The sequence below is a fragment of the Callorhinchus milii genome, unplaced genomic scaffold, assembly GCF_018977255.1.
Source record: "Callorhinchus milii isolate IMCB2004 unplaced genomic scaffold, IMCB_Cmil_1.0 Scaffold4, whole genome shotgun sequence".
Lineage (NCBI taxonomy): Eukaryota > Metazoa > Chordata > Chondrichthyes > Chimaeriformes > Callorhinchidae > Callorhinchus > Callorhinchus milii.
Window position 1 is genome coordinate 80,806,635 of NW_024704745.1, and position 20,998 is coordinate 80,827,632.

The 20,998-nt window shown below is 49.3% G+C and overlaps 1 protein-coding gene across 1 annotated transcript in view; it reads right to left on the reverse strand.

The window, feature by feature from the left end:
- emsy (EMSY transcriptional repressor, BRCA2 interacting) overlaps positions 1-18,752 on the reverse strand; it is a gene marked incomplete at both ends in the record, with an annotated part of 29,212 nt that extends 10,460 nt beyond the window's left edge. The window contains 8 exon segments of the mRNA XM_042334592.1: positions 1,535-1,745; positions 8,452-8,625; positions 9,287-9,432; positions 9,898-10,074; positions 10,930-11,073; positions 15,295-15,489; positions 16,791-17,052; positions 18,493-18,752. Of these exon segments, the coding sequence (XP_042190526.1) occupies positions 1,535-1,745; positions 8,452-8,625; positions 9,287-9,432; positions 9,898-10,074; positions 10,930-11,073; positions 15,295-15,489; positions 16,791-17,052; positions 18,493-18,752 (1,569 nt within the window).
- Positions 18,753-20,998: the final 2,246 nt, after the last annotated feature.

A 20,998-nucleotide genomic window follows, 5' to 3' on the forward strand; every position in this document is an offset into this window, starting at 1 on the left:
GCACCCCACTGGTAGGGTAGGTACAAAGGAACAGGAGGTGGCCATTCAATCCCTCGAGCCTGTTCCGTCATTCTATTAGATCATGGCTGATCATGGGTACAGTTTTGGATCTGCAGTTTTCTCACAAAGCTCCAGTGGACCAAAATTCCATCCAGTTTGTCTTAAAATTCCTCCTAAAATTTCAGATGGCACAAGAATTGTAGAAAAGACTGAGGAGGAGAGATGTTTGTTAGGTCAGGGTTACAAGGTCATTGACCTGAAATGTTAACCCACTTTCCTCTCTCCATAGATGCTGCCTGACCTGATGAGTGTTCCCAGTGACTTCTGTAAAAAGTCTACGTCTGTCGCAGCTAAAGATCAGGTAACTCAACAGACAGGGAATCAAACTTAGCAATTTCCAAGTCCGTATGATTCAATGTCTCACTTTTTGGCAACCAAATTAACCATTTTTAATACAACCCAGATAAGCCACTTTTTCAGAATGCTACCTTCACCTCTTTGTTATTTCCACATCTCTGAAGATTATATCAACTTGTCCGCTCCCTCCGCTCAGCAGGCTCCGGCCTGCTCCACACCCCCGGCCTGGTCCAACCCACCACCAATGGTCGCACCTTCAGCCTCTCTGCCCCAACCTTTCGAACTCCATCCCACATTCCAGTTGCCTCGCTCCCTCCCTTGCCTCCTTTTAAGGCACACATCCTCGACCACACCTTCAGTCAATCTCCTACCCTCCACCCTCCCCGATCCCGACCCCCAGCTCGGGTGCAAATCCTTGACTATCCAGCGCCTTCAGATGTCCTCCCGACGTGAAAGGCGCTATGCAAATGTAATTTTGTATTGTATTTTGTTATGTGTAAACTTCGCTTTCACATGAACTTAATAATAATAATAATCCTTGCATTTGAAATAGTGCCCTTTCACGTCATCGAGACGTCTCAAGGTGCTTCACAAGAGAGATAGGCAACAGCCAGTTTGCACAGCAGTGTCCCACAATCAGCTGGATTCAGTGACCAATTTTCTTTCTTATTTGGGGTAAGGGTGGGGGGTTGGGGCTAGTTGGGGTAAAGGTGGGGGGGTTGGGGCTAGTTGGGGTAAGAGGAGTGGGGCTAGTTGGGGTAAGCGAGGGGGAGTGGGGCTAGTTGGGGTAAGCGAGGGGGAGTGGGGCTAGTTGGGGTAAGCGAGGGGGAGTGGGGCTAGTTGGGGTAAGCGAGAGGGAGTGGGGCTAGTTGTAGCTATTTCAAAGAGCTGGCACAGACATGAAGAACCGAATGGCCTCTTCTGTGCTGTAAGATTCTATGACTGTCAACCCGGAACGAGAGAAACTTCCTCTCTTTTCGAACAGCGCCACGAGATCTTTAACCTCCACCTGAACACACAGCCCCCGGGTTGAAACGTCTCAATCGAAGGACATTGCAGAGGTAACTGAGAAGTGAAGGTAATAACAGGAGCAACAACGGACCACCAACACCAACATCAAACTGACAATAAAAACTCAAACCTCTGTGTTAAAATAATCGTGTGGTGGAGCTCTTACCGTGTGAGGTTTGTATGGACTCTGTGGTGGACATGCTGCCGCTGCTCTCTATGAACGTGTGAACCTCCTCTTTCACACCCCCCTCCTGCCCCGACGTGCTGCTCACCTCGGTCACCCGAGAGACTTGTTGGAGAGTTTCGCTCACCAACTGACGGGTTTGTTCACTCACCACCGTGGCGTGGAAAGCCACGGGCTTTGGCTTAATGAGAACCTACAACACAACCAGACATTCACACCACAGAACTCGGCCATTCAGCCCAACACCTCCGTGCTGGCTCTATAAGAGCAATCAACAACAGTAACAAATTGCATTTATACAGCGGCTTTAATAATAATAATAATCCTAGCATTTGAGAACGCTTCATAGGATATACTGTAAAGTGAATGGACTATATATTTTGTGGGCAAAACGCAGCATAGCATAGCAGCTCCCACAAACAGTCGTGGATTAAGTGACCATTTTATTTGTAGGGATTATGAACCCCGGAAAGCGATCCGCCAATTGACTAACAACTGGGTTCCAACTTACTGTTGGTAAACAGAGGCTTATTAAGTAAGGAAACTTGCCTAAGGTTTTGAAATTTTAAAAGCAAACATAGGAAGTAATGGTCTTCAGCAGAGGTTCCTTCGCTACAGATCAAACATGTTCTTTTGAACATCGCTGTTTACGAATGGCTAAGGAAAGCCTTTGTTCTAAACTTGAAAGAGACAAAATTGCAATTGCTGCAAAATTAAACTTTTTTTCCCTCCCCTGTTCAAAATAAAAATATCCGTTCATCTTCAAACAGGCAAACCCTCTGTAGCCAGGCTTCCTGGGAAGGACTGGACATGGAGAATGTGTACCACAGAGAAAGAGCATGTTATACTGAGACCTAATCAGAGAATCTTACAACAACAACTTGCATTTATACAGCGCAACGTCCCAAAGCGCTTGACTGTGGTGGAGCACGACACCGAGTCAGACTGTAGGCACGGTCGAAGAGGAAGGTATTCAGACTCCAACCTGAAGATGGAAAGGAGGGGGTGAGGCGGATGGAGAGTTACAGAGATTCATGGCATAATGGCTGAAAGTACGGCCACTGATGGTGGAACGTTAAATATAATATGTAATAGCACAGGAGGCCATTTGGCCCTTCGAATGGGCCCCTGTGCTATTACATATTATATTTGAAGTTCCACCTTAACCCTAAGAGCTACCAACCAGTCCCACTCCCCCACTCTTACCCCAACTAGTCCCACTCCCCCACTCTTACCCCAACTAGTCCCACTCCCCCACTCTTACCCCAACTAGTCCCACTCCCCCGCTCTTACCCCAACTAGTCCCACTCCCCCGCTCTTACCCCAACTAGTCCCACTCCCCCGCTCTTACCCCAACTAGTCCCACTCCCCCGCTCTTACCCCAACTAGTCCCACTCTCCCGCTCTTACCCCAACTAGTCCCACTCCCCTGCTCTTATCCCAACTAGTCAGTCGCTCAGTCGGGGAGCGGCGGCAGGAGAGCGCGGGGAGGAGCCTGGGCCTACTGACCCAGGTACTTAAACTCGACGCCGGAGTGAGTTCTGCTAGGGAGGGGAGAGGAGGTGTGGGGGCGGAGCAGGGGAACCGCTGACATCATAGATTAGTTTTCAGGTGCGTGCGCGCAAAAAAAAAAAAAAAAACCTCTGCGCCCCCCCCCCCCCCGGGGCTCACATCAGAACCCACTATGGTCCTGTTGCGTTCGCTGCCCCAATCTACGGGATAATGCCATCCACCTGACCGCTCGCTCCCGGTCCCCGCGTGCGCACTATGGCTGCCGCTCTGACCCGAGCCCCCTCACCCCCTCCCTCCTGCCCCCCCTCCTCTCTCCCCCAAACCCTCCCCCCTCTGCATCTCTCCCGCTCTCTCCTCCTCTCTCTCCGTCCCTCTCGTCTTCTATCCCCACTTGACCCTCCCACAACCTCCCTCTGTTCCAGCCTGGGAATCCTCCGCCGGGCTCACCGTGGCACTCGGCGTTGGCTGTCCAGCAGCAGCCACACCGACTGCCCCATTCCCCACCACACTCGCCAGCCACCCCGGGCACAGACCCGGGGAGTCAACCTCTCCTCCCTCATCCCCATTCCCCCCACCCCTGCCCCACAACCTGGACCCCCCTCCCCTCCCACACACCCTTCAGTCAACCGCTCCCTCCACATCGGACTGAAAAATGTCCGCTCCCTCTGCAACAAGGCCCTGGTCATCAACGATCTCATCCTTGATGAGAACGTTGACATCATGGCCTTAACAGAAACCTGGCTCACCCCAGGCGACACCTTCCCCCTCACGGAGGCCACGCCACCTGGCTACACCTCCCACCACATCCCCCGCCCCAACCGCCGTGGCGGTGGTGTTGCCCTTATCTCAAGGACACCACTTGCCCTATCCCCTTACTCCACTGGCTCTTTCCCCTCCTTTGAGCACCTCACCCTCTCCCACCCCTCATTCCTCTCCCTCATGTCTGCAGTCTGTCTATGATTACAGTGGTGAGACATCACCTTGTTGACGAGTATCAACAAGATAATAATAATCCCTCCAAAAAAACCAAAAAACAATAATAAAAAAAAAATTGGGTCATTTTCAATCTACGACTGTTTGTGGGACATTGCTGTGCGCAATTGGCTGCCGCGTTCGCCCACAAATATACAGTCAATTCACTTTACAGTGTGTTCTGTGAAGCGCTTTGGGACGTCCTCCCGACGTGAAAAGCGCTATATCAAATGCAAGGATTATTATTATTATTATTATTATTAAAATCCTCCTCCTCTACCGGCCCCTAAAACCTCCCCCACCTTCATCTCTGACATTTCAACACTCCTCACATCTCTTTGCCTCTGCTCTGATCGCCTCATCATCCTGGGCGACTTTAACCTACACTTCACCCCCTCCTGCTCCATCTCCACAGACTTCTCTTCCCTGCTCTCCTCACTCAACCTCTCCCTACACATAAACTCCCCCACTCACAGTCACGGCCACCCACTCGATTTGGTGATCACCCGGGGCCTCAGTGTCTCGGATGTCACTATTACCGACAAGGCCATCTCTGACCACTACTTCATCTCCTTCACCACCTCCACCCCCCTCCCCACCTCCACCAGACCCACCACCATCTTCTACCGCCCTTGGAAGAAGTTACCCCCACAATCCCTAACCGATGCCTTGGAGTCCTCTGAACTCCTCTCCCTCTGGCCTTCAACCCTCACCGACCCCTCTTCTCCTCTCTCCCTCCTCCACAATACCCTCTCCTCCACACTCGATACTCTTGCCCCCATCACTTCCCGCACTGTCTCCTACTCCCGCTCCTCCCCCTGGTACACCACCCACCTCCGCTCACTGAAAAGCCAGGTGCGGGCTGCTGAACGCACCTGTGTCAAATCTGGCCTAACGGTCCACCGACAAATCTGGCTGGACCTCCTCAAAATTTACCGCTCCACTCTAGCCTCGGCCAAGTCGTCCTTCTACTCCAGGATAATCCTGGAGGCGAAGAACAACCCCAGGCTACTGTTTTCCACCACAACCCGACTCCTCCGTCCCCCCGCCACCCCGCGCAGGTCATCTCCTCCAACCTTCACTGCGAGGAGATGCTGGATTTCCTTGAATCCAAGATCAAGGGAATCCGCTCCGCGGTCACTTCCCCTCCAACTTCCACCCCCCCCCCCCCCTCCCTCCCACACTCCGACTCCTACCCATCCTCCCCTACACACCTTCGTACCCGTTTCCCCACCCTCTGTCACTGAACTCATCCTATCCCTAAAACCAACCACCTGCTCCCTTGACCCCATCCCCACTCCACTCCTTATCTCCCAGCTCCACTTTCTTGCCCCACATATCACTGACATCATCAACCTGTCCCTCTCCTCTGGCTCTGTCCCATTCCCTTAAAAACTGCCATCATCACGCCCACCCTGAAAAAACCCTCCCTTGATGCGTCGCAGCTATCAAGCTACCGGCCCATCTCCAACCTCCCCTTTCTCTCCAAGGTCTTGGAAAGAGTTGTCGCCTCCCAACTGCGCTCTTTCCTTTCCACCCATTCTCTTTTCGAACCCCTTCAGTCAGGTTTCCGTGCTGCCCATAGCACAGAAACTGCCCTGGTCAAGGTCACCAATGATATCCTGACCATCTGTGACCAGGGCTCCCTCTGTCTCCTCGTCCTCCTCGACCTATCGGCAGCATTCGATACGGTCGACCACGCTATCCTACTCCACCGCTTGTCCTCCCACCTCAACCTTCAAGGCACTGTCCTTGAATGGTTTAGGTCGTACCTTTCTCACCGTCTTCACTTTGTCTCGACGAATGGCTTCTCCTCCACCCCCCGTACTGTCTCATGTGGTGTCCCTCAGGGCTCTGTCCTCGGTCCCCTCCTCTTCACCCTCTATATGCTCCCCCTCGGTGACATCATCCGCAGACATGGAGTTAACTTCCACATGTATGCGGATGACACCCAACTCTACCTTTCCTCCTCTACTCTCAACTCCACGACCACCGATGTCCTGACAGCTGCCTGTCCGACATCGAGTCCTGGACGAGAGACAACTTTCTTCAGCTCAACGTGCGAAAAACCGAGGCCCTCCTGATTGGCTCACGTCAGCGCCTCCGCACCTCAGGCGCTGACACCATCAGCATCCAAGGCTGCACTCTCCACCTCTCAAAGCCAGTCAGGAACCTCGGCGTTTTGTTCGACCCTGAGCTGTCCTTTCTCCCTCACATCCGCACCACAACTGGCACCGCCTTCCATCACCTCCGGAACATCGCCAGACTACGGCACTACCTCACCCCTCACGCTGCTGAAACCCTGGTTCACGCCTTTGTCACCTCAAGGCTGGACTATGGGAACTCTCTCCTCGCCGGCCTTCCCGCCACCTCCCTCCACAAGCTGCAGGTCATTCAGAACTCTGCAGCTCGTGTACTGTCCCGCACCAGGCTTCGGGACCACATCACTCCCACCCTCGCTCGCCTCCACTGGCTCCCCATCCCCCAGAGGATTGATTTCAAGATCCTCATCCTCACCTACAAGGCCATTCACGGCCTTGCTCCCTCCTACCTCTCCAACCTACTATCCCCCTACCTACCTGCCCGTACCCTCCGTTCCTCTGGCTCCGGTCTGCTCCACGTCCCCCGCCCCAACCGCCCTACCATCGGTGGTCGGGCCTTCAGCCTCTCAGCCCCGAGGCTCTGGAACTCCATCCCCCAGTGCCTTCGCCGCTTCCTCCCTCTCCTCCTTCAAGGCCGGTCTCAAAACCTTTCTCTTTGACCGAGCCTTCAGCTCCCCTCTCGACTCTCTTCCCCCTTCTCGCTCCCTCCCATCCCTCCCCTCACCCTGACCATTTCCCCCCTCCTCGCTCCCTCCCCTCACCCTCACCATTTCCCCCCTGCTCGGGTCATGACCCAACTGTGCAGCGCCTTGGGACGTCCTCCTGACGTGAAAGGCGCTTTATAAATGGAATCTTGTTGTTGTTGTTGTTGTAGTCCCACTCTCCTGCTCTTACCCCAACTAGTCCCACTCTCCCGCCCTTCCCCTACAGCCCTGCAACTTTTTCCTTTTCAAATATATATCCAATTCCCTTTGGAAAGTTAAAACTTCCAAGTTTGTTGACTTTTTGCAGTCATGCAGGAAACCATTATGTACTCAGCAAGTTTCCACATCGGTCGAGAGTCTATGTTCCTCTGGAGGACAGACTAGAGCAAGGCAGCAGGAAGGTGAGGCTGAGTTGGCTAAAAGGTCACATGATAACAAAATGTCAGAATCGTTTCAATCATGGTCTCAAGTCCGGTTGTTGAACCAGACGTGTCCACAGCACTGCTCGTAGCAGCCCAGCCCGGCCTGGCTTCTCAGTAGGACATGGAAGGTCAACAACAAATTGTTTATATATCATGCCCTTCACGCGGAGCAGGTCTCGGAGATCTCAGGACAGACACTAGGGGTGAGGATTCCTCAGCTCCTGCTAACTCCGCAAGCCAACAGGTAGGGTGGTCCTAGCTGGACAAGCAGTGGGAGAGCTCTTAATGGCAAGCTATGTGCTTTTAACTGGTTAGACTCTAGCAATTACCCCAACGCACACTCTGGGGTCCCCAAGCCTTTGCTCTGCCAATCTGCATCTGAAGACCTTCCTCTTCAACCGTACCTACAGTCATCTCCCCCCAGTTCAGCGTCATGCTCCGCCATTGTCAAGTGCTTCGAGACACTATTCTGCGTGAGGGGTACCGTGTCCAGGCAAGTTTCGTTGTTGTAATACTTTCCAGGATTAGGTAAGCGAGGTGTATCCTTCCAGGTATAGTGAGAGTCCATTCTATTCTAGGTACAGAGACATTTCTACATTTAGGTGGCATACACAAGTAATTCTCAGGCTGCTTGTTTCTGCATGTTTCAGCCACCAGCTCACCACAACAAAACAGGTTACACAAGGAGGTTTGTTGGCTTGGTGTCCCCTTCTCCTTTGCAATAGTGTTGAGGGATCTTAAATCTCCAAGTGAACAGACAGACATACAAAATGTGGAATCCTGTAGCTCAGTGTTAGAGCGCTCCTCTCACAAGCGAGAGGATCCGAGTGCGATTCCCGCGAGGGGCGATAACCTAGGCAAGTTTCCTTACTCAACACGCTTCTGGTTACCTAGCAGTAAGTAGGAACCCGCATGTTAGTCGATTGGCGGATCACTTTCCGGAGGTAATAATCCCTTCAAAAAATAAATAAAATTGGGTCATTCAATCCATGACTGTTTGTGGGCCACTAATGAGTGCAATTGGCTGCTATGTTTCACCCACATAATGCAGTCAATCCACTTTACAGTATATTGTATGAAGTGCTCTGAACACCTAAACAATGTGCTAAGGCGCTATAGAAAAATGCAAGGATTGTTATTATTAATAGAATAAATACACATTACTAGTTAACCATTGAATGCCCTCACCTGGGTTTTACCTTGCTGACCGTACAGGATTTTGGTGGGGATGATTTTTGTGGTGGGCTGCAGTGAGGAGCCTACACCTTTAGGCTGAGCAACGATCATTTTGGTGATGGGTCTGGTTGCAGTGATGATGGCCGGTTTGGCCCCAGCTGCTACTGTCTGAATGGTTTTTTCACCCTGGCCAACACAATTGAAAAAGAACAAACACACTTTAAAGACTTTAGTGGGAATCTTCCATCCAAATGCAGTCCTGTAGCTCAGTGGTTTGAGCCCTCGCCTCGCAGACGAGGGAACCTGGGTTTGATTCCCGGGCAGAGGGTTAAACCTGAGGCAAGTTTCCTTACTCCACACGCCTCTGTTTACCAGCAGTGAGTAGGAACCCGGTTGTTAGTCAATTGGTGGATTGCTTTTCCTGGGGTAATCCCTCAAAATTTTTTTGATGCCAATGCCAGTCACTGGTCACTCAATCCACGGCTGTTTGTGGGACGTCATTGTGTATAATTGGCTGCTGCATTTCACCTACAAATACAGTCACTGCACTTTACAGTATATTCTGTGAAGCGCTTTGAGAGACGTCACAACGACCCAACCACTCTAACTGCAAAGTTTAAGCAGCCACCCCCACCCTGCGTTAGCCATCCCACGTTAGCCACCCCCACCCCCGTGTTAGCCATACCGCCCCGTGTTAGCCACACCCACCTCGTTAGCCACCCTCACCCCCGTTAGCCACCCTCACCTGTGTTAGCCACACCCAACCCCGTGTTAGCCACCCCCACCCCCGTGTTAGCCACCCCCACCCCCGTGTTAGCCACCCCACCCCCGTGTTAGCCACACCCACCCCCGTGTTGAGCAGTGTGGTGACCACACTTTTGCCTGGGATGCCTTGGATGGTGGTCCCCTTCCCCGTGGTCTTCTGCACAACAATCACGTTCGGCTTCGAGGTCATGGACGTCATTGGGATGGTGGTGATTTTAGTCGTGGATCCTAAAGGGAAATAACATTTGGAAAGTATGAAGTTAGGCTGGGAATACCAATGCCAGTCACTGCCTCAACATTCCCACCCTTAATTCCTCATATGACAACCTCAACAACAAACTACATTTATATAGCGTCGTTCATGTCAGAAGGATGTTCCAATGAGCTGGAAGGGAAGAGAACCTCCCAATGGAAGAACTCGGTTGTTACCCGATTGGAGGATCGCTTTCTGTGGATAATAATCCCTTCAAAAAAAGATAATAATGTGGTCACTCAATCCACGACTGTTTGTGGGACACTGCTGTGCGTAATTGGCTGCCCACAAAATATACAGCCACTACAGTTTACAGTAGATTCTGTGAAGCGCTTTGAGACGTGTCCAAGACATGATAAGCAACTATATCAATTGCAAAGATTATTATTATTACAATAAGTCTAAGGAACTAAGGGGACACCAAGCGGAAGAACACTAACCGGACATGATGCTGCTGCTGATAATCTTTCCCCCGAGGGACGTGGCCAGTGATTTGGGTACCACAGTGATGATGCTCCCACTGGTGGTTTTCATGTAAGTGGCTGAACCAGAAGAAGCTGCCATTCGGGCACTGATGGAGGGGTTTAACGTGGGGCGTGTGTAGGTAGTTTGGGTACCTGTAATAGGAGAAAATTATATTTTTCTTTCAACAACATTAGCTCAATTATGCCCCGAAATTGTAAATACAGTAAACCTCGAGTGGGACCAAGGATTTAATATAACTTACATAAAGTGTGAGTTATGTCAAACGTGCACAGAATATACATCAACAACAACATGATTGCATTTATAGAGTGCCTTTCATGTCGGGAGGACGTCCCAAGGCGCTGGACAGTTGGGTCGGGGGGAAATGGTCAGAGTGAGGGGAGGGAAGGGAGGGAGCGAGGATGGGGTAGAGAGTCGCGAGGTGAGCTGAAGGCACAGTTGAAGACAAAGGTCTTGAGATTGGCCTTGAAGGAGGAAAGGGAGGAAGCGGCGAAGGCACTGGGGGATGGAGTTCCAGAGCCTAGGGGCTGAGAGGCTGAAAGCCCGGCCACCGATGGTAGGGCGGAATATAATGTCCAACTTGTCCACAAAAAAATCCATGTCAACTTTATTTTCCTATCTCACTTCCCTTATCAACAACAAATGACATTTACGAAGCGGCTTTCACCTTGGGAGGATGTTCCAAGGTGCTGGACAGTCAGAGATTTGGATCCGAGCTAGAGGTTGGGATCAGGGAGGAGGGCAGGGAGGGTGGGGGTAGGAGGGTCACCAAAGGTGTGGTCAAAGAGGAGTCTTGAGATGAGCCATGAAGGAGGCAAGGGAGAGAGCGAGGCAAAGGGGCTGTGGGGTGGAGTTCCAGAGGGTGAGGGCAGAGGCTGAAGGCCCAACCACCGATGGTGGGGCAGGCAGGACGGAGGCATTGATCCATTCACCAAAGGAGAGAGCTTAAGAGCAGATTTATGTTGCTGAGGGGGAGGGAAGCTTACCGGTTGGAGTGGTCACCAGCTTGGTGGTCATGATGGCTCCATTGCTACTCACCACCATGATGGGGGAGGAGCTGGAGCTGGACATGGTGAGCGGCTTTGGCAAGATCTTACTGGGCTGCAGCTGTTGAGTTATTATCTTGACACCTGGAGAAACAACAACTCACCATCAAGATACATCACATCCCCAACACAAATCACCCTCTGGGAAAAGTCACTGTTGTTTAACCACCCCCCCCCCCCCCACACACACACGTAACCTTTCATACAGGACGTAGAAGGACAAAGCAAGAGGTTTTAATAATAATCCTTGTGTTTGATACAGCACCTTATCATGTCTTTGAGATATCCCAAAGCACTTCAAAGAGTATGCTGTAGTGTCTATGTATTTTGTGTGTGAAATACGCCGGGCAATTGCACAGTGTCCCGCTGAGCGCACAGTTGTTTGGTTTTTTTGGAGGAATTGTACCCCGAAAAGTGATCCGCCAATTGACTAATAACCGGGTTCCTACTCACTGCTAGTTAAACAGGTATTTGCTGCAGCCTGGGCTAATCAAAATACACAACAGTTCTTCTAAAGCTGCGTTTTATTAGTTTAAAAGAAAACTTGGCTTCTTCTCCGGGTGCTGTGATGAGCAGGCTTCCTAATATATATATTGATACATATATTATATATTATATACTCGCAACTCACAGTCATTTCCTAATATATAATATCTACTGGCGTCTCACAGTTACTTCCTAATATATATATTATATATGTATAAAAAGTCATGATGCAGTTATAATGTCTAATAAGTTGTAACAAAATATTGATTTTTTTATGTAACAGGGTAGATATCATAACTTTTTGGTCACCCAATATACATATATAAACAAGAACAGGAGTTGGCCATTCAGCCCCTATTTTCAGCCACAATTTTTAGATCACGGCTGATCTGTACCTAAACTCCAATGACTTTAATTAATTGATTGATTTAATGAATCCAATTAATGAAGTACGTTTCCTTTCTCACCGTTCCATTCAGAGAGCACCAGATCTAACAGCTCATGGATACCCAAAAAAAGGTTGTGAAACACATGGAATACTGAGCTAGTTAGTGGAGAGCCAGAGGGGAGGTGGACAACAGATAGTCCCTGGAATGCATGACGAGTACACTGACCTCTGGCTCCAGTTTTACAGTATTCTCGCCCCACAAAATATACTGTGAATTCACTTCACAATACATTCTGTGAAGCGCTTTGAGACGTCTTGATGACGTCATAAGGTGCTGTGTCAAATACAAGGATTATTGTACCAATCCCGAGGAGGTTATGTCCGAGTCCAGTTTTCCAGGAGTGAAGTCAGCATCCTGTGTACTACACACAAACTGAGAGAGAGAGAGGTCAATGTTGGGGACCAACTGCTATGTGGGTGTTGGTGGTAAAGGGTGAGGGGAATGGGCAGTCAAACTGTCAAGGCTCATGATCATATCTTATTAAAATAGGAAACAATAACAACAAATTATATTTACACAGCACATTTCATGTCAGGAGGACATCCCAATGCGCTGGACAGTCAGGGATTTGGACCCGAGCTGGGGGTTGGGATCAGGAGGGGTCGAGGGCAGGGAGGGTGGAGATAGATTCATAGAATGTTACGGCTTAGAAGGAGGCCATTCGGCCCATCGAGTCTGTGCGGCTCTTTGACAGAGCGTCACTTTCACTAACCCCAATCACCAGCTTTCTCCCCATAACCCCACAAACCCGTCTTCCCCGATACCTGTCCAGTTCTCTCTTAAAAGCTGTTATCGAATCGGACGTCACTGCCCTTTCGGGCGGATCATTCCAAATTCTAACAACTCACTGAGTGAAAACATTTCTTCTAACCTCCCCTCTGCTTCTCTTGGTAGATATCTTCAGACTGTGACCGCGGGTCACAGACACACCTGCCAACGGAAACAGCTTTCCCTATCTCGCCTGTCACAACCTTTCATGATCTTGAAGACCTCTATCAGGTCCCCGCGTAACCTTCTCTGCTCCAATGGGAAAAGTCCTAACTTCTCCACTGTCCTCATAGCTGAGGTCCCCCATTCCTGGTATCATTCTCGTGAATCTCCTCTGCACCCTTTCCAGTGCCTTAATGTCCTTCCTGAAGTAAGGTGCCCAGAACTGGATGCAGTACTCCAGCTGAGGCCTAACCAGTGTTTTGTACAGATTAACCATAATCTCCCTACTCTTTCCTGTACTCTATGCCCCCACTAATAAAGCTCAGTACACCAAATGCCTTTTTTACTGCCTTATCTACCTGCCCCGCTACCTTTAACGATTCGCTTACTTGAACACCCGGATCTCTCTGTACGTTCACCCCCCCCTTAAGATTGAGCTGCCAAGTCTATATTGCCTCCTATCATTCTTCCTACCTAAGTGTATCACCTCACACTTATAATAATAATCCTTGCATTTGATATAGCGCTTTTCACGTCTTCTAGACATCCCAAAGCACTTCACAGAATATACTGTAAAGTGAATTGCATATTTGTGGGCGAACGCGGCAGCCAATTGCGCACAGCAATGTCCCACAAACAGTCGTAGATTGAAAATGACCAATTTATTACTGTTTGGTTTTGGAGGGATTATTATTAGGCTCTGTGTGGAGTAAGGAAACTTGCCCGAGGTTTCGCCCTCTGCCTGGAATTGAACTCAGGACTGTCACTTGCAAAGTGAGTGCTCTAACCATTGAGCTACAGGACTCCACATTGAAATCCATCTGCCACATGTCAGCCCATTCCACCATTCTGTGTATGTCTGCTTGCAGTTGGTTACAGTCCTCCTCACTATTTACTACCCTACCTAACTTGGTATCGTCTGCAAACTTGGAAATAGTGCTCTCTCTGCCCAAGTCCAGATCATTAATATTAGTAGAGTAACCGAAGAAGTGGGCGAAGAGGAGGGTCTTGAGATGCGCCTTGAAGGAGGCAAAGGAAATAGCGAGGCAAAGAGAATGTGTGATGGAGTTCCCAAGGGTGGGGCAGAGAGGATGAAGGCCCGACTGCTGATGGTGGGAAATAAACAAATACACACTTAAATCTTTCCATCAATAGTTAACCATTCCCTTAAGGACTGCAATTGCCATAGGTTGCAGATCATCCAGAACTCTGCAGACCGGGTCCTGTCGACTCCACTGGCTTCCCATCACACAGAGGATACAGTTCAAGATCCTGGTCCTCACCTTCAAATCCCTCCATGGTCTTGCTCCCCCTGACCTCTGCGACCTCCTATCCTCCTACCAACCTGCCTGCTCCCTCCGCTCAGTGGGCTCCGGCCTGCTTCACGTCCCCCGCATCGCTCGCCGCACCTGGCTCTAGGCGGGCGGGCCTTCTGCCACTCTGCCCCCACCCTCTGGAACTCCATCCCGCAGTCCCTCCGCCTCACCACCTCCCTCGCCACCTTCAATGCCCACCTCAAGACCCTCCTCTTCAACCGTGCTTTCAATCTCCCTGCTTCCCCCCCACCCTCCTCCATCCCAACCCCCAGCTCAGGTTCAAAACATTGATTGTTCAGTGCCTTGGGACCTCCTCCTGACATAAAAGGCCTTCGCACATGTAATTTTGTTGTTGTTGAATGGTTTTATTTCTGCACATCACCCAGTCTCATAGCTGGTCATCATCAACACCTTATAGCATTACCAACAAAACTGTTTGGAGAATCAGCCCCCGAGGCTGGGGAAGATCACCAGTTACAGCTTCTCCACGTCACCTCAATTCATCAACTGACCCAGGATCACCCTCTTGATCACTGTCAACAAGCTGATCTCAGCACAGACCACAGGCCACGACTAGCATTAGCCTCCACACCCCAGAATAAAGGAATCAATTCCCAATTGTTATCCAGTGATTCCAATGCTCATGTACCCACACGAGACTCTGTGACCTCATCACCCCCACGCCCGGGTCCCCGTCCCCCAAAGGATACAATTCAAAATCATCATTCAGCCCTCCATGGCCTTGCCCGTCCCTACCTCTGTGACTCGCTGACCCTATATCAACACGTTCACTCCGTCCGCTCAGTGGACTCCGGCCCACCATCGGCAGACGGGCCTTTAGCCTCTCTGCTCCCACCTTCTGGAACTCCATCCCACATTCCCTTCACCCTGCCCCCTCCCTTGCCTCCTTCAAGTCCAGTCTCCAGATCTTCCTCTTCCTCTCCTACTCCCCCTCCCTCCCTGCCTCCCTGATCCCAACCCCCAGCTCGGGTCCAAATCCCTGACTGTCCAGCGCCTTGGGATGTCCCCCTGACGTGAAAGGCGCTGTGTAAATATGCACAGGCTCGAGGGGCTGAATGTCTGACTCCTGTTCCTATGTTGCTAGGTAGTGTGTCGGCACTTACCAGACTCCTGCTTGATCTGAATGGTGGGTTTGACACCAGGCGAGGTCTGTGACTGCTGGGACTGGAGCTGTGGGGAGTGTGACAGCGAATGCTGCTGTTTGGACAATTGAGCCAGGATCTGTGTTGGAGACCCCACCAGGGTTTTGGGTGAGGGGAGTCTGGCTGCGGTGACCTTCACGGCAGTGCCAGCTGCACCTGGCAACAGAGATAGCAGAAGATGGTAGCAACAGACTGACACAAGAGGCTGCAAGGTACTTCACCTGAGAGTGTTGTCAGGGATTGGAGTTTATGACAAATAACAACAATAATAACAATCCTTATATTTAATATATCTCATCATGCTGTTGAGATGTCTCAAAGCGCTTCATAGAATATATTGTAAAGTGTAGTGACTGTGTATTTTGTCGCTGAAACACGGCAGCCAGTGTCCCATAAACAGTAGTGATTTGAAGTGATTTGAATGTCCCTTTGGATGAGACATTAAACCGAGGTCCGATCTGCCTGTTCAGGTGGATGTTAAAGATCCTGTGGGGCTATTGGAATCTCCCAGTGTCCTGGCCAACAATCCCCCAAAATACAATTGGTCACTTACTACATGGCTTTTGTGAGACATTGCTATGTGCAAACTGGTTGCTGCATATTTCTCCAATAAAATACAGGAAAAATAAACCCACTTTACAGTATATTGTGTAAAGCACTTTGAGACGTCTCGACAATATGGTAAGGTGCAATATCAAATGCAAGGTTTATTACAATTCACAAGAATCCTCCCCGCCACCACCCTGGAAAGACCTTATTCCAATGCTTATTATGCTAACTCTGGGACTCTTCCCCACGTGAAGGGCACTATATAAATGCAAGTTGTTCTTGTAACTCCCTGCTTGTCGGTCTCCACAACTCTCTCGTGCAAACAGTCATGAATTGATCAATTTATTCTTTTTTTAAGGAATTATTACCCCCTGAAAGTGACCCGCCTTTCGATTGGCAACTGGGTTCCTACTCACTGCTGGTAAACAGAGGTGTGAGGAGTAAGGAAACTTGCCTAAGGTTTCTCCCCGCCTGGGAATCAAACCCAGATCTCTCACTTGCGAGGCGAGTGTCTAACCCCTGAGCTACAGGACTCCATAATCAGGTAGAATTCAAAATACTCACCTTCAAAGTCCTCCACGGCCTTGATCCTTCCTACCTCTGCAACCTACTAACCACGTATCAACCAGTCCGCTCCCTCCGCTCAGCATGCTGTGGCCTGCTCCACGTCCCCCACCCGGCCCACTCCACTATCAGCGGCCAGGCCTTCAGCATTTCTGCCCCCACCTTCTGGAACTCCATTCCAAGTCCCTTTGCCTCACCCCCTCCCTCGTTTCCTTCATAACTCTCCTCTTCGACCACAACTTCAGCCAGCCTCCTACCCCCACCCTCCCTGCCCTCCACCCTCCTGATCCCAACCCCCAAATCCCTGACTGTCCAGCATTTGTTGTTGTTGCTGTTTACCGTACCTTGAGCGATGGTGGACATGACAGCAGAGGAGGCTGAGGAGTGTGTGGAGGTTGTGGCCATCACACAACAAGCGGAGGAGGGGGAGATGGTGTTGCTGGAGGTAAAGGGGGGTTGTGTGGCGGTGATGACCACCGGCTGGCGCTGGGTGGTGGTTGTGATGACGGACGTTGGCACCAGTTTGGTGACAGCAGCGTAATTGTGAGACTTGGACAGGATGTTGGGCACAAACGTTGAGCTTGGAGATGTCGTCACAATGATTACCTGTCGTTAATAGAAACACAAAGAACCTTTAAGTGATCACCAGAGCCCTCTTTGCAGTAAAGCCATCGAACAATAAAGTCCTTGTAGCTCTGTTTGTGGGACGGCACCACTGTTAAGAGCACTCGCTTCACAAGCGAGAGACCCGGGTTTGATTCCCGGTCAGGGCGAAACCTGAGGCAAGTTTCCTTACTCCACACACCTCTGTTTACAGCAGTGAGTAGGAACCTGGTTGTTAGTCGATTGGCGGATCACTTTCTGGGGGTAATAATCCCTTCAAAAATGCAATAAAATAAAAATAATAATTTTGTCACTCAATCCTCGACTGTTTGTGGGACACTCTTGTGCGCAAATAGCTGCCACATTTCGCCCACAAAATACACAGTCACTTTACAGTATATTCTGTGAAGTGCTTTGAGATGACTTGAAGACGTGATGAGGCGCTATGTCAAATGCAAAGATTATTATTATTTGAAAACTCTTGAGGTCAAAGCAAGGACAATAAATGCAAATTATAATTATTCTCACATTTGATAAAGCGCCTTTTACATCGGGAGGACATCTCAAAGTGCTTCCCAGGAAATGCTGTAACGGTTGATTGTGTGTTTTGAACACAGCAGAACTTTGTTCGTACTATGGTCCTCTCCCCACCCTCCCCCCGGCTCGACGACAGACTGTCGTCTGTTAAACGCTCCAAGATGCTGCCCTGTGTGAAAGGTGCTGTGTAAATGCAAGTTGTTGTTGCTGTCCCACAAACAGCATGAAGTGATTGATCTAGTTAATGAGGCAATGTAAAATAAAGTCAATTCACTTTACACTATATTCTGTGAAGCGCTTTTGAGACGTCTCAACGACATGATAAGGTGCTGTATCAAATGCAAGGATTGTTATTATTATTTTAAATAGGATGTGTAGGAGATAAAAAGGTTTTCAGTAAAACGTAATTTTAAATCATGTGAACTTTAAAAACCACATTGATTTTACTAGTTTTAATCCAAAATCCTGGACAATAACCCTCCAGTTAAATTGAGTCATTCATTTCATGGCTGTTTGTGGGGGAGTTGCTGTTGTGTGCAAAATTGCTGCTGGATTCACCTACAAAACCACATTTCAAAGTAGATTCTTGTGAAACACTTTGAGACATCGGCACGACAAGGATTATTATTTATTTGCACAATTTCAACCAGAGTTGATGTGGTCTGAGAACCCCCACCCCACCACAACCACCACTTTGAAATAATAACAATAATTTGGTCACTTCAATCTGCTACTCTTCATGGGACTCTGCTGTGCACAATTGGCTGCCGTGTTTCGTCCACAAAATACACAGTCAATTTACTTTACAGTGAAGCGCTTTGAGACGTCCTGAAGACGTGATAAGGCGCTGTATAAAACATAAGGCTTATTATATGATTATTACCTGCCCACAGTGGGGACACTGACCTTCTGTGTGTTGGTATTGGTGGTCTGTGTGGTGGGCTTAGTGAAGGTGATTTTCACTGGTGACATGTGTGAGGGGATGGAGTTGGCGAGGCTCTGCATGATGTTGCTGACTTTGGGGCTGGCGCCCAGGGGGACGGCTGGGGACTTGCAGGCGGGCACCAGGGCTTTGGTCACCTCCTTCAGCACCACAGGCGAGGAGCTCGAGCTGTTGGTGCGTCGGCGTTTCCTGGGCTTGTCATCCTCGTCAGCACAGCTCACACCTGAGCAGCCAGCATCCCAGAGGCGAGAAAAAACACAACACTTCTGTTAGCTTTAGAATGCGTTTCACTCACAAAACACAGAGTCACTACACTTTACATTACACTCTGTGAAGAGCCATTCTATCAACAACGTGATGAGATGCTACATCAAATGCAACAATCATTATTATTATTTATTTGCACAATTCCCAGGCGGGGCAAAACCTTAGGCAAATTTCCTTACTCCACGCCTTTGTTTACCTAACAGTAAGTAAGAACCCACTTGTTAGATGATTGGCAGTTCGCTTTTAATATTAATCTCTCCAAAATGTTTTAAAATAATAATAATTTGGTCACTCAATCCACGACTGTTTGTGCGACACTATGCTGCCGCATTTCACCCACAAAATACACTAGTCAATCCACTTTATAATATATTCTGTTTTATAAGTGACCAAATTATTATTTTTAAGGGATTATTACTCCTGGAAAAGCGATCCGCCAATTGACTAACAAACGGGTTCCTACTCACTGCTGGTGAACAGAGGCGTGTGGAGTAAGGAAACTTGCCTAAGGTTTTGTCTCAAACTGCCTGGGATTCTTACCCGGGTCCTCTCACTTGCGAGGTGAGCGCTCTAACAACTACGCTACAGTGCTCCATGTGACATCCCAACTCACAACCTACTCAACTGAAAGAGAAAATTAAACGTTGCTTTACTCACTGTACAAACTACGATCTCTAGCGCAGAACATGTAAAGTTAGATCAGTCTATACCATACAGATTTAGTAGTAAATACTCTGCCGGCTCTCACTGATATTAACCTAGAAATAATGGGCAACACACACTGTGATAACCTCTATAAATGAACATGCAATTAATATATATCCTGAAATGCTAAACCTTTAGACTTTACCTAAGCCTTTTTATAACAACTTTTAAGAAAGAAGTAGATAATTATTTGGGCTATGAGGGCTATGCGGGGTTGATCAGGGCTATGGGGAGAGAGTGGGGGAGTGGGGTTGATCAGGGCTATGGGGAGAGAGTGGGGGAGTGGGGTTGATCAGGGCTATGGGCAGAGAGTGGGGGAGTGGGGTTGATCAGGGCTATGGGAGAGAGCGGGGGAGTGGGGTTGATCAGGGCTATGGGGAGAGAGCGGGGGAGTGGGGTTGATCAGGGCTATGGGAGAGAGCGGGGGAGTGGGGTTGATCAGGGCTATGGGGAGAGAGTGGGGGAGTGGGGTTGATCAGGGCTATGGGAGAGGGGGGAGTGGGGTTGATCAGGGCAGGGAGAGAGTGGGGGAGTGGGGTTGATCAGGGCTATGGGGAGAGAGCGGAGTGGGTTGATCAGGGCTATGGGGAGAGAGCGGGGGAGTGGGGTTGATCAGAGCTATGGGGAGAGAGCGGGGGAGTGGGGTTGATCAGGGCTATGGGGAGAGAGCGGGGGAGTGGGGTTGATCAGGGCTATTGGGAGAGAGCGGGGGAGTGGGGTTGATCAGGGCTATGGGGAGAGAGCGGGGGGAGTGGGGTTGATCAGGGCTATGGGCAGAGAGCGGGGAGTGGGGCTGATTTGGAAGCTCTTTTCAAAGAGCAGCACAGACACAATGGGCCGAATGGTCTCCTTCTGTGCTGTGTAATTCTATGATTCTGTGATTAAACTCTACACCTTGGGTTTTGTGGTGTGGTTAGGCAAGTGTGGACATTAACGTACGTGGTGACTGGTAGAATAAACAGTAAATTTATAACATTTTAAATTTATAACATATAAAAAACAAGAAAACTAAATTTTTTTGTGTGGCTCGTCTCTGAAGACATACAGAGGCCTAACATATACCCTCACCTAAATATCTATCCACCTCAGAAGCTCTTTTAAAGAGCAGCACAGACACGATGTGCCGAATGGCCTCCTTCTGTGCTGTGTAATTCTATGATTCTATGATAAACATTAAGGCAGAGTCCATCATTTATTTTAATATTTGAGCAGAAAATATTATAATAATAATCATCCTTGCATTTGTTATAGGGTTTTATCATGAATTTGAGACCTCTCAGAGACATACTGAATTTTATGTAAAGTGATTTTGCCATATTTTGGGGCAAAACACTGCAGCCAATTATGCACAGTAGTGCCCCACAAAAAGTCATAGATTGAGTTTAAGCGATTGTTACCACCCGGAAAAAGATTATAATGAGACCTTTGGTTCCAAAGGTTGAGAGGAAACTTTTCTGAAAGAAGTGTAAGCCACACATGCATAAGTGATGACAAGCG